At 36.6% G+C, this 26,742-nt stretch overlaps 1 protein-coding gene across 2 annotated transcripts in view; it reads right to left on the bottom strand.

The window, feature by feature from the left end:
• Window positions 1–26,742, bottom strand: part of LOC148955376 (heterogeneous nuclear ribonucleoprotein Q-like) — a 51,318-nt gene that overhangs the window by 17,815 nt on the left and 6,761 nt on the right. For both annotated transcript variants that reach the window (XM_089101856.1, XM_089101864.1), the window contains exons 2-6: window positions 16,966–17,398; window positions 14,780–15,021; window positions 11,655–11,790; window positions 10,125–10,330; window positions 1,085–1,234 (exon numbers count right to left, since the gene is read on the bottom strand). In XM_089101856.1, coding sequence (XP_088957982.1) covers window positions 1,085–1,234; window positions 10,125–10,330; window positions 11,655–11,790; window positions 14,780–15,021; window positions 16,966–17,380 — 1,149 coding nt within the window. In that variant the 5' untranslated portion in view covers window positions 17,381–17,398. The remainder of the gene's footprint in view (window positions 1–1,084; window positions 1,235–10,124; window positions 10,331–11,654; window positions 11,791–14,779; window positions 15,022–16,965; window positions 17,399–26,742) is intronic.

A 26,742-nucleotide genomic window follows, 5' to 3' on the forward strand; every position in this document is an offset into this window, starting at 1 on the left:
TGGGCCTTACCAAAAGAGGATTGAAATCAAGATAAAAAGTTATCAAGATAAGTATGGCAAATGGTAGTGTTTAAAAAAGAAGTTTAAAAACAATTGGAGGGACTGAAAATTCAGGCACAGCGAAGAAGGAAGTATTAATATTTAAAAGTCTATAGTTGTGTGAAAAAGACTTGGGGGGGGGGATATATTATTTCTCGAGCTGTGGCTTTAAAAAAAAATTCTAAGATGGGTTTTTGAATTCATGGTTGATTGTCGTTATATGGAGAAAGAAAAAAAATATATTAAGAATCTTAGGGAAAAAAAGAATAATCTTATTCATGCCCGATGTGTGGGTGTATGCATAAAAATGTGGTTTATTTGATGCGCAAGTGTGAAATATTGATAGATTTAAGAGAACATCTTTGAGTGTGAGAACATGACCCTAAGTGGCTTGGAAGTATGATTGGAAGCCAGTGTACTCTCAAGCACCTGGAAGGATTCCTTGGACAAGCAAGGAGTATATTAAAAATGATACGGTATTACAGGCTGGTTTTTGTGTAAATCTTTTTATATTTACTGATAAGATGTTCATTTATTTATCAAGTTACTATATTGTTTATTTATCATGGCCTGGTGTCTTTTTGGCAACAAATATTATATGAAACCCGTGCTATGGATTATAACCGAAGATGTGTATTTGTTGGGGGATTGTAAGTTTTCTAGTTATTATTTAGCTCTACAGCAATCTCAGCTTGTTTTTCTTCTTTTTTCCCCAATAGTACTATATCATACATATTAAATAAGCCCACTTTTTCTGTATATTTTATTATTGTAAAAATACAATCAGCACCTGAGATGCTGCAAGGACAAGAGAAAAATAAACACCAATCTTACCTTTTTTTTTGCACAACTATTTCATTTTTGGTTTTTTAAATATTTTCAAAAATATTTTATTAAAAAAGAGCCGTTGCCCAATATTACTATATAATACACGCTTTCACAATTTTTTGTTTTTGCCCCCCCCCCCCCCCCGGTCAGATCAATGAGTATTCAGGATATTATGCAACGAACTTTTATGACACACACGTACACAAGAGTACATTACCTTGATTGCATTATCCCTTTCGTCAAAATGAACGAAAGCATAATCTTTGATCTTCTTTGCTCTTTCTACTACTCCGTAAACTTCAAAAGCCTGCTTCAACTTCTCTTCGGTGATATCTTGCGTCAAGTTCCGAACGTATAGCACTTTTACCTATAAGGATCATAAAATTCAAGGAACATTGTGAAATATTTTATACTTGAGGGTATATACAGACCCCCAAGATAATAATCTCAAGATAATAATCTCAATTTGGTTTTCGAACGAAGACCAAATTGACGTAATCCTTTATCATTATGCATGTATAACCCTTGTAAATTTTTACCTTATACGCTAAATAAAGGATTGATTCCTGTTGCTTTATCCCAGGATTTACCTAAAGGATTTGATTCCATGCAACTCTTTTATCTAAGTTACCTCACAGTGGTATAAGAAGGAGTACATTTTCTTGGTTGAGGTCTTGTTTGAGTGGAGAATGACGTCTGTTAATCCACTTTTCCTTTCACCATTGCAGGGCTGGGAATGATTCCAGCTCATTAGAAAAGGGACTTGACAGCCTGTCAAGGGACTTTTAGGGGCGAAAAAAGTGACCAATAGGGACCTAAAGCGGGAAGATATTTCTTTTGCCATTCATAGTCAAAACACTCTTTGGCCAAGTCACCCTAAGAAACATCATATTTAGGAGCCTTGGAAAGAACTCGTTTTCCCTGGATGGGTCAGTTGTCTCTGTTTTTACATTTTCTTTCTGTTCTATCTTTCAATTGCGTTTATTCAAAACAAAAAAAGAAAAGTAACTTCAAGACTAGAAACGAAGAAAAACGATAGATAAGACTTCAGCTTGCAAGCTAACTCAATCACTTTATTGGCTTCTCTGAGAGATTGGTGAACTTGCTTATGAGGTTTGATTTCTTCTTTTGTATGTCCTTTTCAGCCCGCTCTTTCTCATCTGTTTCGTTTATTTCGTCTTCTCACATTTTCATGTCACAATTTAGTACGGAATTGGCCAATGCGATGTCAACGGAATTCTTTAAAGCCATCGCTCTCTGTAAGCGATCAGTGGCCTCTTTCAAAAGGGTATAAACAATTGCTTGTTTTGGTTTTTCAGAGGCCCCATTTCCTGGAATGATTTCTCATGTCTACGTAGCTCTTTTTTTTTGCAAGAGATGTCAACTAAGTTCAGTTCCTTTCTTGCGCTTGCTCTTGGACGCTTCGTTCAGCAGCTTTTTATTTTTCCTTGCTCTCCACAGAGTCTGGGTATTTTGACCAAGCAGACCTAGCCAAAGCCAAAAATTCGTATTCGTTTGATCAAATAGCTTTCGTAGCAAACAAAACTGAACGCTAAATTATGCTATTTTTACAATCATTTAAGAAAAACAAAATCACTTATTTAATACACTAACAAAATATGGTACGAAGGAATTCGCAAATCTGTTCGTTCAGCACTTGACGGGTTGTAGTCAATTCTGATGCCTGTTGAGTTTGGGGGTCGGTGCGGTTGGAGGAAGAATTGAGCGATGTTTCACGTTTGACATGAGTGATTTCCCGAATCTCATTATCAAATCGTGTCTTCGGACGAACAAAGTGGGCAAGCTCATAACCATACGGGCATTCTCGTAACTCTAATACCTGGGTCCAAGAATTATTTTAGTAGCACGTTTTTGAACGTCTTCTAGTTCCTCTGACATGTAGGCAGTGTTTTGTGCTTGGGGACCCCAGACAGGACAACAATATTCAAGGATTGGCCTGATGTATGTCGTATAAGGCAATAAGAGCTGACGATCTGAGAAACCCAGCCTTCGCATACTCGTTAAACTTTGGATTGAGTAGTGTCCTTTGCGTGCGGTATTGTCTACTTGCAGTTTAAACGAGCAATCGATTGTAAGTCACGCCTAGTATTGTCGCGGACGAAACAATTGGAAAGGGAACATCTGGTATTGTAATATCTCGTTTGAGCGGGTTGAAACGTAGAACTTTCTAATTCTGCTCGTTCAGTTGCAGGCTATTAGATTTACACTGGTTAACGAAGTCCGAAAGAAGTGTTGGTTCAAACTGCTGCTTTGCTACTGCGTTTTCTACTATGTATTTGAGAAGCGAAGACAAGTCGTCAACGAACTTGAAACGCTCCTCAAATTCTGCAAGGATTTTATTGATGACTGCAAGGAATAAAAGGGCAGCTAGTTTCGTTCCTTAGGGACAGCCACAAGTAAGTTCGGTCCACCCAGAGCGGATAACATCGGCAAATAACGGATATACCGATTGCCGTCGCCCTCGTAGAAAATCTCTCACTAATAGCAGCAAGTTTTTTCCAGCTCCCATCTCTTTTAGATTTGTCAGTGCAATGAGGTGATCTATAAGGTCGAATGCTTTTCTGTAGCCTGCCAAAAGTAAATCAATAACACAGTTTGGGCTGTCCAGCCACTCAACTATCAAATGGTACATCCGCACTAGGTATATTGCCGTGCTACTGCCTCGTATACAGCCATATTGGTAAGTGTCTATTGAGGGTGCAATCTGCTGTAATGGGGCACGGTGGATAAAACCTTTGGCCACTATAGCCAAGTTGGGAGTTGTGGATATAGGTCTCAGCTAATCGTAGGACTGGGATGCCTTTACTTTCAGAATGACCCGCACATAGGCAGCTTTCCACAATTTTGGGAAATATTGTTCTGAGAAACCCTGATTTATGATTGATGCCATGGGTTTGGCTTGAAAAGGTGAGTACTCTTTCAGTAGCTTCACAGGGAGTTCACGGATATGTGGCACAGTTGTTACGTAGTCGTTCGATTTCACGGAAGACTGATCTTTCGGACACTTCTACAATATCATCGGCACTACAACTGTTGATGATATTGCTCATCTGTTCGTCACTTATGGTGGGGTAAGAAGTGCAAATTTGTGTAAAAAACTCGTTAACATCCGAGGCTCTGATTAAACTCCCGTCTATGTTGCTGATTCGTACTTCAGTCCCTTTCTGTTTTCCAGTAAGCCTTTTTACCGCATCGTGCCACTTGTGGGAATCTGACTTGAAGAGTGGAGCTATTTTTCCCGTATATACCTTTTCCTAGATACGCGGAGGGCTGAAACAACTTTGTTTCTAAACTTGTTCCCCTCCGATACTTCTACCACGGCATGGAGATTGCATCGTTTTTTGATCATTATTTTGAGCTCTGAGTTTAGCCACTGCTTATCTGTTTCACAGACCAAGCGCATTTTGACAGGAAACAATTCGCTGCATTTTTGTTGCAGAGTCGAATATAGTGTCTCGACCTTTTCATCGATGGCAGTTATAGCACAGATTGCAGCAAAATTGAAGTTCGCAATCCATCTGCCAAAGGCTTGAATGAAGCTTTCACTCAGTGGTCTGTACAGTATTCTAGTCTTTTTCGGTTTAGGTATACGGTTTCTGTTCTTCGACTTCCAGCATAAAATATTGTGATCAGATTTTGCAAGTTGTCCTAAGGAAAATGGCGGTTCATAGTACGCTTCGAGATTTGTCAGTATGAGGTCCAGTATGCTTCCACTCTCATGAGTGGGAACATCGACAACTTGTTTAAGGTCCAGCACACGTGAAATCCATTTTTTGTCGGTTAAGGTGAAGTCTCCTGCTATGATAAATATTGGATTGCTGTACCGTTTCCGAAAACTGTCAACTTGATATTGCAGATACGTCACTAATTCTCGCCTATTACGCGCACCTTCTCGATAGTATATTGCTGCTATTATGATGCATGAGTAAGTCCTTGGTAGCCCCTTTGGCTTGCACCAGAGTCAGATTGTCTCGTGGCACGAATCTGGGGAATACTAAGTTATTTACACGTTAGGTCTTCGTGGCAATAGATTCCTACGCCACCTCCACGTCGGTTGTCCTCTCTATCGCGTCTAGTATTCAGAAAGTTCAGATATCCTTTGATTGCACCCGTTTCGGTTGTCATATCCCAGCATTCAGTAATTACTGCTAATGGTGCTAAGTTTATGCGCAAGACAAGTTCTAATTCATCAACCTTGTTGGTTAGGGACCGGGCGTTGCAAAGAATCAGGTTTGGAAGATATGTCTTGTTATTCAGCGTTACAGGTTTTAGAAAGGGAGGGGAACTATTCGAGGGGAGGTGGTCCACAGGATTATCAGGAGAGTAAGGTCTCAGGGTTCGCATAGGTGCTGAATAACCTGTAGTTACTACACGTGTCAAATATCGGTTATTTCTTGACCTTTTGATTCTGTTGTTATTCCGAACTATGGATATCACTGGAATACAGTGGTCACCACCTTGAAGTACACAGCGCTCTCTACGTGCTTGGACTCTCCTGCCTGCGCGTTTCCCACGCCGTCTCCGCTTCGCTTTAGATTTGCGCTGAACGGGTGCGACATCTTCGCTAGGTTTGTATAGTTGGTATGCGATTAAATTATCGACGACAGATAGCGCCACTTGGTATGCGATTAAATTTTCGACGATAGATGGCGCCATCGGTCCAGAACTGAAACGCTTGATCAGAAAGCTTTTCAGAAAGCATATGCGTTCAACTCGTCAATCACAAACAGCTTTACATTCAGGCTTCTTTCTGACATGGAGGCTCTGTCTGACGAAAGAAGTCTTTCTAAGAGCAAAAAAAAACCCTCTCTACATCAGCACTACCGTGCGATAATGTCAGCGCAGCTTTTACAAGCTTCGACAAAAGCGTATACTTCTGCCCAACAAAAGCATCCGTCATAGAGAAGATTTGATACCAGCAATGGTTGACACGTGATGGGGTTGGTTCTACTGAGTTTTCGACTTGCATCAATATCCACTCACTTCTAACATCGTCAATACTTACTCCTACTGGGATCTCTCCAGCAAGCACAACTGTATCTCATAGACTTCTAGCTCTTTCCCTTTCCGTGGGATTCAGGAAAAAGCGCTTGGAGAAGATTATTAGAAGAGATGGGGCACTTTTTGATCAAGTGTTCAGCAGTTGCCTCGAAATGCATTTGCGCCCTTTGACAGCACCCTTGTCTTTCTGCCAACGCGAGTTCCTGAGCACATAATACTAGTTGCAGCATTTATCAAGTACGCAGTTTTCTTCTCACTCATCGACATCCCAGACGGTAGCTTATCGGGGTACATGCATTCAAAGAGATCAACGATTCTATCACACGAACAGGCAGACATGACGCTTTCAAGGACTTGAATACCCAGCTGAATTCTACTTTGTACGCAGCATCTCTGTCACAAAACATCTCAGGAGTTTTACTTCCATTACCAGCTGATGGCTCTTCTGATTGGGACTGTTGCCTAGGGGATCCCCACAACCGTAACGGTTACGGATTGAGATGGATCGCCACCTGCTTTTTGTGCTCGTCCGACGAATCAAGCTGATTTAAGATATAAAAGCCTTTGCGACAGCTAAGATTTATACTACACATTTTGCATTGAAAAGAAAACTCATCACAAATACTACACAATCCGTTATCTTTTTACCACTCGTGTCTTCTTTAGTTCACCAGGAGCAATAAAATATACAGTTGCCCATTGTCTTCCCAAAACACACTTGGGAGACCTGAAAGACAAGTAGGTTTAAACAAAGCAGAAGAAACGCTGAGTACAAGTTTTTTGCCATCTGATTATTCCACCTGTGATACTCTCCTCTTCTCACTCAACCTGGCATTGGTTGATTAGCTAACCTTAGAGGAAAAAAATATAGAATTTTTACCACTGGAATACAAGTCAATTTGAACATTATTCATGCTGGTATGGTTCATTTAATGAAGCTACAGGAAATTATCTATCCTTGAACGTTGCCGCAATATGACGAATCCATCCCCCCACCCTATAAGCCAATGTTACTTTCGATTCTTTAACGGTACCACAATGTGCCCCATTTATCCCACGCACCATATAGGCCAAATTTGTGCAGTTACTAGCTGCCTATGTTTACAAAAGTTAATAGACACTTTGGCCACAGACAAAGCTCCCACTGTTTTGTTGCTTCTTTCTAAACTGTGACGGCGTAACCAACAAACCGGTAAAACCAGATTTGTGGAGAAACTATATTATGTAATGAAGGTCTTTGAAATATATCAAGCTTCAGTTTTCAAATATACCATGCTCCCAAATAGGGAATTTTAGGGACTTTTGGGGGAAGCAAGGGACTTTCAGCATAAAAAGGAACTTCAGCCAAAAAGAGGGACTTTAGGGATTTATTACGAGCCATGCCATTGGAACTGACTATGGATTCCCTCGGGGGTCAATCCTAGGGCTACTGCTAGTATTGGTCTATATAAACGACATTCATTGCGGCAAAGAGACCTGTAATTTGCTTCCGGCAATGACGTCCTAAACCTTTCTCCTAATATACTCCTAATGATAATAATTTGCCTTCTTTGGATGTTCTTGTTGTTTTGCTGATTTTGTTTCTATTTTCTCTTGTTTATCTTATGTTACTCACCACATATGTTCTTTTGTGCCATTTGTCACGCACGTTTTTTTCTTTTCCTTGGGCTGCTTTTTTTCGGCTTTTTCCTTTTTTGAGTTAAAATATTTACATTTATCCCCCCTCCCTTGTGGAGGCCACAGAGCCTTCGTTGAGACTAGCGTCTTGCGTATAATTGCACTTATGAATACATATATCTTATCCATCTCAAAGTACGACAAAAAAGAAAATCGAAACTTATTTACATTTTCTGCTGTATTTAACTACAGCTATCACTTTATTAATACATAATATAAACATCGGAAAAAAAAGAACCGATACTAAATTTCAAATGAAGAGAAATTCAATAAAGATGTCAAACAAAACGCACAGATATTGCCATAAAAAAGAGGTCGAATTATTGTCTTCCGATTTAGTCATATCTTTGTCTTTATAACAAAAGATAATGTTATAACAAAAGATAATGTTCAGTCTCTTGGACCTACACGTTTGTTTGCTCTGAGTAGATTTTTCATCATCCTACTGGATTTTGGTCAGAACTTGTACTAAACAACAACTTTGATTTTTCAGATGTGAGTTTCTTCCGTATTCTCGTTTTTGTTCTATAGCGTTTATTCACCTTTTTATGTTTTTCTTGTATCTTTAGCTGCTTAATCTAATGTTTCCTTTTTTTTTCCGTTGGTAAAGTCTTCCGAGAGTAAAACCGAAATGTCAAGGCTTCTCTAGCATATAGATTTTTTTTTTCGCTGCTTTAATTAAAAGTGGTATCCGTTATTTATATAAATTCATTTCATTTTAAATATAATCGAAAGACAGTATGATCTAAGAAATCATTGAAGACTCCCCAACAAATCTCCCTTCCGTAAATTTCTCTTAAGTAGCTAAAAATACGTGTAAACAAATTACAAACATTTGGTATTAAAGCCAAAAGATTTATCTTTTTCAGTGTTAAAAAGTCAAAACAAAAATATTTTTTGACAAATTTTGACAATTTAAGTTCATACAGGCAAAACCTCCTGTAAACCACAAACGTTCAGTTTTTCAAAAAAAAAAAAAACTAAAAGAAATGATTAGAAATGGAGAGGTGGTGGAGAAATTATATGAAAGAATTAGAAAAGAAATAAAGAAAAGACTAAAAGAAAATTCGTACAAGAAATAAAGGACTGAAACGCGAGGCCCTAGCAAGGCATAGGCATTTGAGTCGAAATTCCTTCAAGTCAAAGGAGGTCAGGACATAAATTATTCACTTTTCTGATTGGTCTGAAGAACCTTTTATATATATAAAAAAAAAACATATTTATTGTGCCTTCAGTCACCCCAACCCCTACACACACACATATCAAGAATGAGCTTCCTCGTACCCCCCCGCTCCCCCTCTCACACATAGAGAATGATCTCCGGCTAATCTCTGGTACTTCTTTACTTTATCTTCTTTTATTTTTTTCAAGATCCCCTGATTTACTGTATCTTTCATTCAGTATCTTAGATCTAGGCAACTGGATTGCAAATTCGTTCATGGTTTTTCCATTTTGGGGCCCTGTTTTAACTTTTTTTTTTTTTTTTTTTTTTTTTTTTTTTTTTTTTACCTGTCAACATTCTCTTAACAAGCTGTATTTCACCTTCATTTACAAATATTCTCTTGAAAATAATGAGATGCCATTCAGAAAAGTATCAAAAAGTATAACAAAGAGCTATCGCTTTCAATAAGGCTCCCACTCTGACATGCAACGCATTTCCAAACACGTTATTCTACAATATATTATCTACTTACATATTTAATGCGGAAATACATTAAATATAACAATAGTTCTCTCACAAGAAGGCACAGAGCAAGGCTAAATGTTACAAAGAATAGAAATTACACAAAATATGGGCTAAAAAACTACCCACTTCAAATCCTATTTTCAACCTAAAGTTTGGCTTTCTTTTTACTAAAAATATACTTCAATGTACTGGATATAGCTATTATCTATATTATATATATATATATATATATATATATATATATATATATATATATATATATATATATATATATATATAGCTATTATCTATATTATATATATTATACTGGATATATTTTAATTATCTTATTAACAAATTGCCTCTAAAAAATTTCAATAAAAAATTTTATCGTTTACGTCTAACTTAAAACGCTACTACTAATACACTGTGCACATTCCTTCTCGAAACATTTTGATAAAAAAAAAAAAAAAAAAAAAAAATATACACATTTAAAACTTCGCATTGTTTTCACAAAATTTTAGCATAAAGAGTAGGGGTAATTTTTCTGGGTTTTGAGTTTTACCTTGCTTATTCCAATATATTTTGTTCCTTTATTAATTATGAAAAAGGTCGATTGATTACTAAACAAAAAAAAAATGGTAAAAAAAAGGAAAAGAAAAAAAAAGAACAAAAATTGTTAGATAAGCCCTGTACAGTTACAGCAATTCACGCAAATGTTGAGGAGGGCATAATATTTACTTTTCGAAATTTAGGGGAGGGGGACAATTTTTACAAATGAAAATACTAAAAAAGGTATTTTTAATTAAAAATACCAAAAAAGGTATTTTTCGAAATACATAGTAGGTAAAAAAAAAGTTGTAAAAAAAGTCAAGGACCATTATAACCTTACCTTGGACATAGTCTCTGTATCTGGTTCTTCTTGGGGGTCTGCCCAGTCAACAATGATGTCACAATTCCATGCTTTAAATCGTCCAGTGCTTAACCTTCTTTTGGCAACAGAAGCAGATTTGTGAGAATCATACTCCAAAAAACAGAAACCTCGATTTTTTCTTTTGTCGTCTGGAGCACTGTAGATAATCACATCAGAAAGACCGGCTATAAAAATTAGTAAACTATAACTACAACAAACTATAATTATAACTGTCACTTGACAGATGGTTGAAAGGTGCATTTATTGAAAATAAAACAAAAAGAAAGGGAGGAAGAGCCAAACTTTAAAAAGTGTAAGACCAAAATGTCATGTTGTCATTCAAACTATTTTTTTATTGGCTTGGAGGTGGGGTCCTGGATGAGAATCAGAAGATAAATTCTTCTTTTCCCCCTCCCACCAATTCATTGGTATATGAATTGTAATGCTAATAAAAGGAATCATTTGGAAAGCTTCAAAACTGTATGAAAAAAATGTTATTTTAACCGTGATTCTGCTTTTACTAATGCTTGTTTCGCGTTCTGCGCTTTCTCTGGTAAATTATTACAACAAATAGCTATTGGAAAGCTGATTCAAATCTTTCATTGTTTTGTAGAAGACTAGAAAGTACAAAGCAACATCTTACTTTGTCACTTTTTTCGTTTTTCCAGGTTAAATAGGAGACATGTGGCAGAGACGAAGAGCATTGCTGAATATGTCACTGCCAGAGTTTCTTTTACAGCATCAGCAACAATATCAACGCAATCGAGTAGTGATATATTTGCTTTGTGCCGCTTTTATAAATTTAACTGCATCCACTTTTAGTAGAATCAACCATGTAACATATCTAAGAATTGTTAATGTACAACGACATTTTTTGTATTTCAGGTTAGGATAAATTTTCCATATGGAAAGCTACAGGGGAGAAGCAATGGTTTATCTCTGAATCAGGAGAGGAGCAAGGGCAAAAATCTGCCAATGGCACTCGCCAGGATCTTCAGTTATATCTCACCAAATAATGGTTTAGAGATGTTCTACAGAATACCAAAAGAAAGCAATGCTTTTGTTTGCTAACTCCTTTTTCCATCATAAAGTGTGTGCTGAAGAAAAAAATGACACAACTGAAATGATTTAATGCTGTTTTTTATGACAATGAACTGAGCCAGTGACAAAATTAACACGGCAGGGTGCCCGTTTTTTTTTATTATTATTATTACAAAAACTAAATAAGTTCTAATGGAAGACTGAGCTAATCTCATGCGATAAGCAGCGATACCGATCCTGTGCCTCATTTACATACCACTACCCTGGGACACTCTTAATCAAAGAAACCTTTGTAGTAGCACTATTTTGTTTTATGTTTCTTTTACATATGAAATTAATGTTAGTTGGAATAAATAAAATAAAAATTCCGTTGAAAACACCTTCCAATACTCTACCAAACATGCTGTGGCAAAGCTTACAAAAAAGAAGAAACATAACTGACAAAAAAAATGAAGTAGAATAGCTTACTTGTGTACTTTGAAAATTCTTCTTTGATTTCTTGTTTTCCTTTTGACTTTGGTATGTTACCAACGAAAAGTTTTAGGTTGGGTATGCTTACGTTCACTTTCAGAGTCTTCCCAGGTTTTACTTCATACTCGTCAAGCTAAAAACATTTTTTTTTTAATAAAAAACAACAACATTATTCAATGGATTGATAACCATAAAAATTTGATTCAAAACAAGCATTGTCGAAGAGATAAAATAAAGCAATTACCTACATGCAGGAAGGGATGGGAGAATTCAGACTAGAAAAACAAATTGTTGCCTAAACACAAAATGAGACAGATCACAAATTCAAAGAATTTTCATATGCAATTTCAGAATAAACATCTTTCAAATCTTATATTGAAGTTTTTCTATTCTAGGAGCGCGAAATTGATACTTCATGATCTTTCCTTAAAGTTCTTTGATTGCACAAGAGAAATTTGCAGGGTGACCCAATCTCGGCGATTTTAGCCCCTACCCTTACAAGGGCCAGGCTTGTGTGCACCTATGGAAGTGGAAAAAAAAAAAAAAAAAAAAAAAACTGCAAGACAAATTTACTTTTCAAACCCAAGAATAATGAAGTACAAGTGAAGGTTTCAAAAGACATTTTTTTTAAGTGTAAAAGGAGATACTGTATAAATCACTACTGAGAGCTTTCATAGAGTATATTTAACATATTTCAATAAAGATAAAAACGCGTCATTGTGGAGTTACACATTTTTCAGCTTTAAGCCACTTTTACAGAAAAGTCAATGTATAATGTTGTTTTACTTTTAAAACTTAAGGATAGCTTATAAAGAGGGTCATTTTCACCCATTCAAAACAGTAAAGGTATTTTAATACTTTAATTTAACTCATTTTGATTAGGAGATAAAATTCAGCTTGCTATACACAACTTGTGTTGAGAAATATACAAATGAACTCCTGGGAAGTTATGAGACTTTCCTGACAACTTTCAGGTAAAAAGTTTATAAGGCCTACTTGCAAGCTTTTTTTTACAAAAAAAAATCCTTCGCATTCTGCAACATCTGGATGTGACCAAAGCCACGGGTCCTGACAACATACCAAATGTCCTCAAGTCCTGCAGTGCCGAACTAGCTGGACCCTTGTCATTGCTTTTCCGGCTGTGCTTTTGCTCCGTAACCTTCCCACGAACATGGAAGTCCGCCCGTGTTATACCTACTCTAAAGCCAGAAGGCGATCCAACGAGCGTGGGCTCCTACCGGCCTACTAGCCTTCTCTCCTGTGTTGGCAAAGTCTACGAGAGCGTCCCCAATGAAACGCTTCAACAGTATCTGGAATCACATGACCTTCTAGGTGATCGCCAATATGGATTCCGCCGGAAAGGCTCAAGATTAGACTGACCAATGGCCCATTATCAGGAGTGGATAGAACTACTGGCAATGGGATACGATATCAGGCTACTATCCTTCGACATTGCGAAAGCTTTTGACAGGGTATGGCACCGTGGCCTGCTAAAGAAACTCTATGTGTATGGTGTTCGTGGATGTCTGTTAAAAGTGATTGAGAGCTTTCTTTCCGATCGTTCACTGCGGGTTGTTCTTGACGGGTTTATTTCCCGCGAATATCCAGTGAAAGCAGGGGTACCCCAGGGCAGTCTCTTGGGACCTACGCTCTTCCGTATCTACATAAACGACATGGGAGACAACCTCGCAAACCCTCTGCATCACTTTGCCGACGATACCACGACACACTCAGCCGTCCCTAAACACAAAGACCCAACACAAGCCTCTCTTTCCCTACAGATGGATCTTTTGAAAATTGAAAAGTGGTCTGATGCATGGATGATCAACTTCAATGCATCGAAAACAAAAAAGCTTCTAATTACCCGATCAAAGGTGCCACGTGAACACCCCAGTTTCATCTTAAAAAATGAAGCTATAAAAAGAGTCGACGAGCTTCGTCTATTGGGGATTCATTTCTTCACTGGTCTCTCTTGGAGAAACCACCTTGATCGGCTGAGAACTTCCTGTGCAAGAAAACCGGGAGTTATTATTCACTTCAAAAACCTTCTTCCGTGAAGCTCAATCATCCCACTCTACAAGTCTTGCGTCAGACCCATAGCTGAATATTGATGTCCGCTATATGCTGGTGCTCCGAAAACGCTGTTGGCACCACTTCAGAAGATCCAGAATAGGGCAAATAGGGCGGGCTGCGCCTCTACACAAGAATTGCTCCAGCCTCTAAATGAAAGGTTTGATGTAGCGTCGATGGCTGTTTTCTACAAGTACATGAACTCGCCTCCCTCAGACGAGCTCTCTCGAATTGTGCCCCCCTTTGTCCAGCCGACAAGGCAGACACGAAGCCACACAGCTCGGTCCAATTATCTAAAGGAGGATACGCCGAAAACCGAGTACTTGAGGAACAGCTTCATCCGGCGTTGCACTTCTATCTGGAACGATCTTCCTGGGGATATTATCCCTGCAAATCCCTCTGTTGACACCTTCAAAAGAAGGTTCAATAGAGATTTAAAACCTCGAGGCCATTGAAAGAGGTAAATGAATAGCGGCATATCAGATACTTTGAAGTACCTGGCGCCGTGAATATTGGAATTAAAAAAAAAAGCTGCTCCCTGTTTTCTATCGTTGACTTTGGCTCAACCATTGTCTCTTATTTTTCCATACAATACATCAGGGATAGGAAGTATGTGGCTTGCAAGCAAAGGGTTCAATTAGGTTCTTTGACCTTGAATAAACAGCTTTAAAAATAAGCTGACTGAGATCCTGCTCTATCACAAGTTTTTAGCAGGTAATGCACATCTCCGTTTCTTGCAGATCCTATATATCAGAACTTCATAGCATGCTGTTCATGCATTAGGCAAGTTTAGTCACCCATATAAACACTGCCAATGCCAATGCTTCCACTTTATTTCTCTTGGTGGAAAACTGTAGATCGCCACAGGTTGCAGTAGTATCCTCTAAAACTACTATTCGAAAAAAAAATGGTAATCAATAATGCTAACCAATAATAAAGTTCAAAATGAGATTAAGATCTATAGTTGAAGCACAAATCTAAGTTGGTAACAGATCATCAAATTGGTTGAAGGTAATTTTGGAAAATATAATTGAAAAAAAAGAACAACATACTTTCCTAACAGCCTCTTGTGCACCATCTCTATCAGTAAATGTAACAAATGCATATCCTCTATTCATCCCTGTTAATGGGTCCATCATCAATCTCAAGTCCCAAATTGAGCCACATTGTTCAAACAAAGGTATGATCTCATCCTCGTACATGTCCTTTGGAATCTTCCCAACAAAAACTTCACAGCCTGGTCCAGGAGGAGGTCCTTCCCAATTTGGTGGAGGTCCACCATACTTTCTCTGTCCTGAAATTTCTCAACTTATTTTTCAATTAGACCCACAATTACATTATTAGTTTAATGAGAGGTTCATTCATCAGGTTGGTCTACATACAATAGGAAAAACTTAAGAGCATTATATATATATATATATATATATATATATATATATATATATATATATATATATATATATATATATATCCAATTTTTAAGGGCATGCAGGGTAACCTTTCAATATCATTATGATTATTACCAGGAAACTGAGGATGCCAAAAAACTAAAATTTCGCAAATGGAAAATTTCACTTTAGAGCTTCTTTAGAAAACAAACAACTGGAGCTTAAATTGGACTCCTTTTTGTTTCCAACAGCTTATCCCCTGACATGTCATCCTCCACCGTTTTGTCACCTTCCACACAAAAAGTGATGCCAATTGTCCAGAAAAACTGACTAGGCAAAGGTTGTTAAAAGTCTCTAGACTAAAAAAGTGAAGAAAAACAGGAGCAAACTTACTGAAGAAATACTTTATTTTCTTTTCTGTTAAAACCTTTTTTTCAATAATCATTCCCACTTAATAGTGTCCTTTTTTTGTGCATATACATTTGCTCAAAAATAACTAGAAGGCACAGAGAAAAGGGATGAATAAAGAGAAAACAAAATCAACTAAGAAGGGGCAAACCTTTGTACAGTTTGAAGGGGTGCATCCTAGAACTATCTGAACAATAGTTTCAGTTCCTGGACAGTCATAATTTTTTGACAATTTATTAATCTGTTTTTCAAGGAATTTCAAACTATCAAACAAGACTCAACCGTGATAAAATAAAAAAATAAAAAAAAATATTTTACCTCCAACAAAACCCACAGAGTGCATATTTAGTCTAACTTATGATTTGAAAGCTTTAAAAAACACAGATTAAAAAGCTGCAATGCACAATTCAAGAAGCTTCTCTAGACCTGGTCAAAAAAATAAACAACTGAGAAATTTAGAAAGAAGATTTACTGCTGATTTTGATATAAATACACAAGCTATTTGACAAGAACAAAAGATCAGAATTTTTGAATGGTGTATTTGTAGGATCAAGGATCAAAATCCATAATTGATTCCAAGCTGTGATTTAAGGTAAATTTAAGGTAATGAAGAATTTTCTTAAATGTATTTTAAAACTAAGCCAGTCAAATGGTTTCTAGAAAGATCTAAGTAGTTTTCAATGACAGAATAATTTGATGCATTTTGAAATTAATTCTTGGGTTCAAAGAATTCATCAATGTGTGTGTGCGTTTAAATTAAAGAGCTGATCAAGAGACCAGTCAACAAAATTCAAAAGATGTAAAAATTGGACTTGGTCAGATTTATTTCTGAATGGCTCAGTTAGTTGTTATTTGGCTATTGATCTATATTTCTTAAATTATTTAACTATGGGCGAATAGTTGTCATCCATCATATAAATTACTATTGCCTTCAATGGTAAAATTGTGACAACTTCAACTATGTTTAAGAGTGTGAGTCAGTCAGCAACTGAATGATGCTTGACAGTAAAGGGGAAAACTACAGAAAAAAAAAATTATACTGAAGAAAAATTCATTTTTAAGCCTAAACTAATGGATAAAAAAAATAAACCATTAATCAATAAAGCATAGCAAATATCTTCTTCAATATTCTAAAATCCTCCTCCGCTTCCTTATTTGCACAGATATGGAGCATTATTGCAGAGTAAAACTAATCCTAGAGAAGGAAAAAGGGTACTAGATGTGCACGTCATAAATGTGTTTGCTTCTAATTCTTCATGAGAACCAAAACGAACACACACTAACACTGAATCTACCCATCAATCATTTCCCATAAAAAAAAAAAAAAAAAAAAAAAAAAAAAAAAAAAAAAAAAGGCTAACTTGATGAAGATCTGTTTAAAAAAGAAAATAACTAAATAATTTCAGCCCTCCAAACAAAAGTAGTGATAAAAATATAGAAACCTGTTGTAACATCTAGACAAAATCCTGTTCTTTTTAGAATCACATCAATCTTCTCTTCATCAGGACCTCTAGCCAAGGAACGTGAGCCATTAGAAGAGGTTGATGCCAAGCTTACTAGGCCTGACCTTGCTTTTTGTCTGTATGTTTTCATGACACCACATAAAAAAGCAGACTTGTTGCTAACATGCTCAAGATTTGATTCCATAAATTGTTTCAAGACAGCAAGGGCACAATCTACAGGAAATTCTTTAATAGCATCAATGGCTCTGTCATCCAAATCCCCCAAAGTGAGTTTTTCACTTTTGAAAATCTCTATCAGCTGATCTGCTACTCTTATATCCAAACCAAGTTCAACTAAAGATTGTAGGTCTGAACTTGCTTTGCTGCTACTGGGCATATCAAGTTTAGCAGCCATTCTGATAATAAATCTGAACTAGAAAATATAAAGAATGTGAGGTACTATTAAAGCAATTGCCCCTACAAACTCTTAAGTACTTATGAACATATGAGTCTAATTAGTGTTGAAGTAATTCATTCAAAAAAAAAAAAAAATATTTCAAAACCATCAGCTGAACAAAAAAGCATTATATGCAAAGGTGAGGTGCTACTGATAATAGTGAATATATATATATAAGATATATAAATATATATATATATATATATATATATATATATATATATATATATATATATATATATATATATATATATATATATATATATATATATTTTTTTTTTTTTTTATATATATATATATATATATATATATATATATATATATATATATATAACCATAAAACCACCTAACAAAGGACACAGCAATCTAGGGATAATTTTCTAGGAAAGTTACTTAGGCCAATATATCTGGAGAAGTTTTAAAGATATTGCAAAACTGACATTACTGTCAGTAAGTCCATTTGCTTTTACATAGAATTGTGCCATTTTTGTTTAATTTGGTGATTTTTTTTTGTGTCAAAAAAAAAAGAAGCAAGAGTGGCTAATTTTTTTTTTAAGCCTGGAAGTGTTGTCTGGTGCTACAACTGGACAAGTGAAGCAAAGCTCAGAGCTGGCTAGATGAAAAGCTACATTGTTAAGGATGACTGTCACCAATTTTCAAAGGAAAAAGTTAAGTTTCCAATTTTTTATTTATTTTTTACTAAAATCTGTCCTTTTCAGGTTGCCAAGTGCTCAATCAAGGGACATGACTGTAAGAAGAAAGCAGGTGGACAAGGATGTCCTAGAATGTGCTCTAGCCACCGTTGATGGTGGAATTTCTTATAGAGAAGCTGGTGATAAATTTAGCATCCCAAAAATTGTCCTCTATAGACATCATAGCGCAAGAAAAAAGGGATAAAAAATCTAAAAGATAGAAAGACCCCCGAGATTGACGAGTTTTAAGAGGAAGAACTTGTGAAAAGCTTGGTGACTTGTGGACAGATGGGCTACCCCATGACAGCTTTTGACTTGAGGTGTTTTGCGAAGTATCACCTAGATTGCCAAGGTAAATCATCTGGCAGATTCAAGGAAAATATTCCTGACATGTGGTGGGTGAAGAAATTTCTAGAAAGACACAGTAGTGAAGTGTCAGAGAGAATGGCCTCAAACATAAAAGAGCTAGAGCAAAAGTAAATCAAGCTTTGGTTGGGGAAATTTTTTGAGGAATAGGGAGCTTTTTTTTAGTGCTTTCTCCCTATGTGTGCTACAGGGAAATCAATTTGTATGATGCCTGGAACATTGGTGGTCCAACTGGTGCAAGGTACAATAAATCAAAGTCTGTTTGGTTTGACAGCATCACTTTTGAAGATTACTTCATAAGGATTATTTTGCCCTACTGTTGTTGGCTATCTGGGAAGAAAGTACCAATTGGTGACAACCTCTCATCCCATCTGTCCCCAGAAGTAGTAAGACTATGTGAGGAAAACGACATTCTTTTCAAGTTCCTGTTAACAAATGCAACTCATCTTCTACAGCCACTTGATGTTGCATTTTTGGCTCCTTTCAAACAGAAGTGGGGAGAAGCTCTAGACAGGTGGAAGATAGGACCAGGAAGAAATCTAAGTGCTGTTGAAAAAACTCAGTTTCTGAACCCTTGGGTTTGGCAAATGAAAACAATAACAAAGCACGCTGTGGCAGAAAAAAAAGGCTAACAGTGTCTGCCAGCCAGAGTGTCAGAGGAAGGGATACTGGCACACCCAGGGAACAGTCATCTGAAGAGTCAGATTCCTAGTGCTCAATATCAGTAGACAAACCAGTCAATCTTCCATCTAACACACAGTCACGTTCTTCTGGAGAGAAGAAAATGGCTAATCCTAGAAAAACGAAAACTGGTGTGTGTAGTCAGAAAGTCAACCAAACAAGCTTGGCACAAATCAGAAACAAAGTTATAAATGCAAGCACTTCAAGCAAAGAAAGTGACGACGACCTAGTGGCCTATTTCAGCAAAAACAGCAGCACCAGTGCTGAACTTGAGGATTACAACTTGCGAGGCAAAAGTTCTGACTCTGGCACAGAACTGGAAGTTGACACAGAAGAACCAGAAAGAGAAGCCAAATTGACTGTTGGATCCTAGGTTATAGTGAGCTTCCAGGACCCCAGTGACACCCAGAAGAACAAAAGCCAGAAGCTTTACACTGCGAGAGTAAGTGAAGTGGACCATGGGAAAATCACAGCCGAATTTGTAAGGAAGACCACCTCACCTTACTTTGGATTCCCAGCACAGGAGGACAAGGCCATGTTCAGAAAGTCAGACATTATAAAATTTCTCCAGCCTCCAGAGTTGACTCATAGAGGAGCTCTGAAGTTCCAGGATATTGGAATTTGCCAATTAACTAGCTCAGTGCCAAAAATAATTTGTGATTCACTCCATTTAACTTTCTTTTTTTTTTGAAGTTGTTTTGGAAGAAACTTGTAGTCTCAAACTTTGAAACTCATGTCTCATGGGGACCTTGGCTGAGATTTTGTTAAAACTCATATGTGAGGGGGTGGGAAACATGAAATTAGGTGATATAGAATTTATTTACCTAGGCAGGAAGGATGGGGTGCAGAGGCAGGGAGTAGGGCTCATGATGAATAAGGATGCTGCCAACAGTGGCAAGGAATTGAAGGAGTGTCCAGTTGGAATTGAAATCCTGAGCAAAGGGGTTTGAGTCCTTGTGTTGCTGGTTATTTGGTTTGGAATGGGGGTCAATGGCGTGATTCTCCAATCTTAGCCATAGTCAACCCAGCTTTAAATGGATATTTGTAGAAATCTGGGGGGAAAACACGGGAGGCATCAGATGATTTGCCCCTAACCAGGCATTGCACTCCCAGCCAAAGGCAGTGGATCAAGAGATCAATACCTGAACAATGCAGATCAGGGGCGTCGTTTGAGAGGAGGGAGGCAATTACTCCCTAATAATGTGTAAAAAAAGATTAATAGGTATCCCATGCCCCTTGACTATCTGGATATGGACCCCTCAAGGAGAATCTGTTTCCACTAGCTCTTTTAATACCAACCTGCATTGATTGGCATGTTCACAGTAGGTAAGTAGATTTAAATTTTTGCTCTGCAGAGAAATTGAAGTTGAAAGGAGAATTGAATCAACATTTTCACAAGAATCAGAGGAAAAATGAAGCTGAACTCACTAATGGCCACCACTAAGAAGTTGACTTTTGCCATTAGACCTGAATCGGACTGGGTGTCGACCAATCTCTCCAGTACTCCAACAATAGCAGGGAAAAGCTCCAGAAAAGTGCCAATACTATCATGCCTTTCAACCCACAATGTGTCAGAAAAGTGAGGGAGCTTTTGCTTTTTTTTATGCAGCAAAGCAAGAACAAATATCTCAGTTCATTTGGGGAAATATTAAAAAATAATAAGTTCCTGCAAGTATACTACACTATTTGAATTAAGTACAGTGAAAGTACAATGCATGTAAATGGCAAGTGTATACTGCTTTCATATCTCTGCTTGAGTGCCCTTGTAAAAACCAGACCTGCTACAGCCTCCATCAAAGCCAACTCCAATTAACTTGTTAAGAGAGTCATGCATAATCCTGCCATTTACCCGTGCTCCAGCCATTTAAACATTTGCCTCTCAATTACTTGGACTATCTGTCTTGGCTTTTCTCTGTCTACAATTAGCCATGTCTTGATGCAACCTATACAACCTACCGCAAAATACATGATAACTTCAATTCAAAATCCACGGACTCGGTCGAGGCCTTCAGCCTAATCCAAAGTCTAAGCAGTGTAACATCTACTTTGCAAGAACCAAACCAGTCAAGTCACTCGTAGTGTCAAAACACAAAAAGAAGCTTTCTTCTATTTGATGATCGTCATAGAAACGAACGAAAAGAATAAGCTGTTCTTTTAAAGTTACATCACTGATCTCATTAGCAAATATAAAAAGAAAATTCAATTTTTGCTCTATTTCAAATTATGTCCCAAATGACATTCCTAAGACTATCAATGATATCATTCTGCCCCTAGAGGACATGCGTATTTTGCACTTTTAGTGGATGATTCTAGATGCTCCTGCAATTTTGTGTTTCTACAATCAATAATCAATCACGACAACCCCCTGAATACCTCTTCATTTTCAACACATATTATAAGGAAATTACTTTTTCATTACAAGTAATGTTGGTCTATTTCATGAAATGGATCATTGATGCTTCGGCTTAGAAGTTATTCTAGTGTCTTAGGCAAATTAACTTGAAAACTTGGCTTAATTTACAAATTTTTGAAATGAAGCATTTAAATGTTTCTTCAGATACTGAAACACAAAATAGAAAAATTTCAATCCAACAACCAATAGGCGTTTGATGCAGCTCTGATAATCAACATTAGTTCACATTTTTTGTTCAAAAGGCCACAGGCCTTCCTCCTAAGTCATCTTCCCTTTCTACTAATTTGACTGTTTTTTTAGCACAAGATTTCTGATACCTTTTTCCTCTTACTCTGACCAAAAAACAACCTAATTCATGTTCATACATTTTATTGAAACTTAACTGTATTTCATAGCCTTAAATTCCAAAATGGGTTTTCAACTCTTGTAGCCTTCATGGCTGCATAATTGTCAGCCATGTTTCATATTTTAATTGAATCTTATGCTAATTTCAGGAGGAGAAAGGAGACCTGACCTCATAGTTGCTCTTCTCCTTTCTTTGCAGGCCTTATGAGAAAGGGCTTGGATCAAAAAATAAACCGAGGCTCAGAATAGAGGGGACAAAAATGCAACTATGGTTGTCCAACAATCTGTTCTTGCATACCTTGGCACATCAACAATCATCTTCTTTTATTCAACAAGGATTTTATGGCACATATTGGTGGGCCATAAAAGCCTTAGACATAGGAGTGCTGTTATTAATATTAAAAGTAAAGATCCCCATCTAGAAGAGTCTAGAGTACTTCTGCAACTGTCTCACCATATATAAGACAACCCCCGTAATGGTTAACACACTTCTGTCACTCTTGGCACATGCCACCAGCTGTAAGTAATTTCTAAAAGATAGCAATGCCAAGTACTTATTTGGCAATAACTTAAAACTTCTCAGGCTGCTAAGCTGAAATTTTCCATGTGCTTTAAGCTCACACCAATTAACAACATATTTTATTATGCTAATACTATGATTTGAACATGTTTCATGTCTATATCTGAATTAGGATATGAGGTTTTTTTGTTTAAAGATAATAAGGTTGACAAAATATACTACTTATACTTTAATAATTTAAAATTTAGAACTCACATGAGAGAGAAACCTCAAACTTTGCAAATAAACTAATTTTATGCATTAAAATAGGAGCACAAAATTTCAAAATGTTCTGAGAATGTCAGGTTGCAAAGGCTGATTTAGTTTTAGTGTTTTGATTTCATATGAATTAACCTCTTGTATAAACCTTTTAGAATATCTGATCTTTTATAATAATGTACTTTATTCATAAATTGGTCAAACGCCTCCAAAAACATAGTACAAAATGAAAAACAGTTATCAAATCCTGACAGCCATCTACTACTTTTCTACCCAAACTACTGAGGTTTTACAAATTATACATAGATATTATTACAAACTATCATACTGAGAACTTACTACAGTGCTTTTGTGTATGTTGGACAGTAGTTGAGTTAGGTGAATGAATAAAACTGTCAGGAATGGGGCTAGAGTCTTAACAATCATCTAGGAAGGTATATTGAAGTACCTGCCTCTACCTCTTCCTTCTATAAAAGATACTGTGATGACCTTTTACAGTACTTGTGTTATAAAAGAAAAGTCTTGAAAAATAGGTTCTTCATCCACAAGTATGCCCAGGTCTATTTCAGCAAGGGAGGAATTAATCATCTGCCCAAAACCATCTATTCCACTCATGTGATACTGACCCCTCACGTTCTTTCCACCAAAATGAATTGCCCTGCATTTCTTAATGTTGAATTCTAATCTCCAGAGTTTTGCCCAATATGAGAGTCTGTCTAGGTCAGCTTGTAATAAGGCTTGCTCTTCAGCTGTTGTTGCAGGGCTGATGATTTTCAAATAACCAGCATACAGGTCCACTTTATTTATGACAGATTGTGGGGCATCATTGATATAAATGTAAAATAATATTGGACCAAGGATTCATGTTTCCCACCCCCTCATATATGAGCTTTAACAAAATCTCAGCCAAGGTCCCCATAAGACATGAGTTTCAGAGTTTAAGACTAGAAGTTTCTTCCAAAACAACTGAAAAAAAAAAGTCAAATGCAGTGAATCACAAATTATCTTTGACACTGAGCTAGTTCATTCGCAAATTCCAACATCCTGGAACTTAAGAGCTCCTCTATGAGTCAAATCTGGGGGCTGGAGAAATTTTATAATGTCAAGCTTTCTGAACATGGCCTTGTCCTCCTGGGCTGGGAATGCAAAGTAAGGTTAGGTGGTCTTCCTTACAAATTTGACCATGATTTTCCCATGCTCCACTTCACTTACTCTCCCAATGTAAAGCTTCTGGGTTTTGTTCTTCCAAGTGTCACTGGGGTCCTGGTAGCTCACTATAACCCAGGATCCAACAGTCAATTTGGCATCTCTTTCTGGTTCTTCTGTGTCAACTTCCAGTTCTGTGCCAGAGTCAGAAGAACTTGGGCCTTGCAAGTTGTAATCCTTAAGATCAGCACTGGTGCTGCTGTTTTCACTGAAAAAGGCCACTAGGTCTTCATCACTTTCTTTGCTTGAAGAGCTTGCCTTTATAACTTTATTTCTGATTTGTGCCAAGCTTGTTTGGTTGACTTTCTGACTACACACACCAGTTTTCTTTTTTCTAGGATTAGCCATTTTCTTCTCTCCAGGAGAACATTACTTTTATTTATCTATCTATCTAACATGCAGAATAATTGTATCAAACACATTTTGCATGCAGACTTGCTATACTTTACCCCCCCCCCCCTAATATGCAAATTTATAGCCCAAATGTATTTCTAAAGTAACAAAGAAAATAACAAAAAACAGTGTGTTCTCAAATTTTACACAGCATAAACTTGAGTGAGTGGCACACAATACAAAAGTACCAAAATTCCTTCCCCCTACAGAAATTAAAAAAAATAAAACTCAAATAAAATTCTCAAATTTGGAAACCCTTATTTTCCATGAAGGGACATTTTCTGCAGGTTTTTTTTTTTTTTTTTTTTTTTGGGGGGGGGGGGGTAATCACCAGGGGGTAAATGCCAGCCACCAAGGCAAATACTTCAAATAAGGAGCAAATTTTGATGTCCATTTTTGCACTTTTTCAATAAGCTGTGAATCAGATTTTCTTGTTGGATACCACACATATACACAGTATTGAACTATAGGTTACATCATTGCTATATACAGCAAATAAAGCTTTGAGGGTTAACCTTCTAAACATTCTTTTGACACAAACCCAACTGTACTTTGCTTTACACAATACAGCTAATGCATGTTCATCAAATCTCAATTGATTATCAAAATTAATATCAAGGTCCCTAATTGAATCAACAGAACATGTCACTACATCACCAATACAATACTGGTAACCTACTGTATTTATTAAAAAATCTTTTTTTTTTTTTTAAATAACACCAATAACCCAAAATGTTTAAATCTTCCTGTAGAAGAGTCACATTAACTAGGGAAGATATGCCCCTATAAAGCTCTACATTGTCTGCAAACATTTTGATTTTTGCTATGTTGAATTACCTGTGGCAAATCATCTACAAATATACAAAAACAAAACTGGTCCCAAGCAACTACCCTTAGGTACTCAACTCAAAACACTAGATTGGTTAAGTAAGGCCTCTTCAACCCTATCATTATGTGACCTGTCTGTTAGGAAATCTGTAATCCGAAACAGAGTTCTCTATCCAATTCCAAAATTCTGGAATTTCTTCAACATTAGAGGTATTGAAACCTTGTCAAATGCCTTACAAAATTCAACATAAACACAATCAAACTTTCAAGCTAAGTCAGCCATTATTTGAAAATGTTTGATAACTTTCATCAACTAAGTGATATAAGACCTATTTTTCCTGAAATGATGATGCACTATATGCCACAGGATTTTCTTTCAAGGTAATTTTGGATCTGATCATCAATTACTTTTTCTATAGTCCTAGAAAAAATTGGAAGTGTTTGAAAAAGGATGGAAGCTCCTGAATTCTGACCTTAATCCATCCTTCTGAAGAGGATTTATCACTGTCTTTTTCCATGCAACCAGAATCTAAAAAAAGGTTAAATAGAGAACCAAGAGGACTGGCTATACAAGAAGCCAATGCATGGATGATCAATATCAGAGGCTTTGTCAACAGAAAGATTCTGTATAATTATTTTAATGTCTGAATCATCAAACAGCAACACATTTGCAGTAAGGAAGCTAACAGCACAGAAATAGATTGCACAGGAGCAGCAGGATTTACAAAGAATGATGGAGAAGTTGCATTAAAAATAGCTGCCTTTGTCCTATCATCATCATCAGATTCACCAGTGACTGGATTACTGAAGATTGCAGATGATGGTGATTGATTATTGTTGTCCCTATTTACATACTTTCAGCACCTCTTTGGGCAACTTTGCAGGGAATTAATGATAGATGACTCTAGAGATTAACTGTGTGATCATAGAGAAATTGTTGCAACATTTCTTGCTTTCTTATAAGCACACACCAGGATTTATCATCCTTAGCCAACAAAAAATGTCTCCAAAGTTTATTTTGTTATGGATATTGTATCCAGGACAGTTTTTGGCAAGCCTTTCATTTTTACTACCCTTTCTGACACAGTACCTTGTAATTAACTTTTCACTGCCTTCTACTCCTACATTACAGACAAATTCAAATGCTGTGTTCATATCCATGAGACAATGGTCTGTCAAAAATGTAAAAAAAAAAAATCATAAAAGAGCTTAAATTTAGCAATATAAAAATATCTATCTTTATATTCTAGTATGTCTCTGTCTGGAGAGCTGTTATTTTTGACTCTATCATTTTACTCACCTAGCCCAACTACGGTACTTCCTTTGATACCAAAAAGCCACTTAAATAGAACTTTACTGAAAAAAAAATCATTAGCAATAAATTTGAAATTCTTTTTTTATGCTGATTTTCTATTTAAGTGGCTTTTTGGTATCAAAGGAAGTAGTTGGGCTAGGTGAGTAAAATGATAAGAGTCAAAAATAACAGCTCTCCAGACAGAGACATACTAGAATATAAAGATAGATATTTTTATATTGCTAAATTTAAGCTCTTTTATGATTTTTTTTTTTACATTTTTGACATACCATTGTCTCATGGATATGAACACAGAATTTGAAT

This window comes from Artemia sp. Qi Xiang Cuo, chromosome 2, assembly GCF_049724085.1.
Source record: "Artemia sp. Qi Xiang Cuo chromosome 2, ASM4972408v1, whole genome shotgun sequence".
Classification (NCBI taxonomy): Eukaryota; Metazoa; Arthropoda; class Branchiopoda; order Anostraca; family Artemiidae; genus Artemia; species Artemia sp. Qi Xiang Cuo.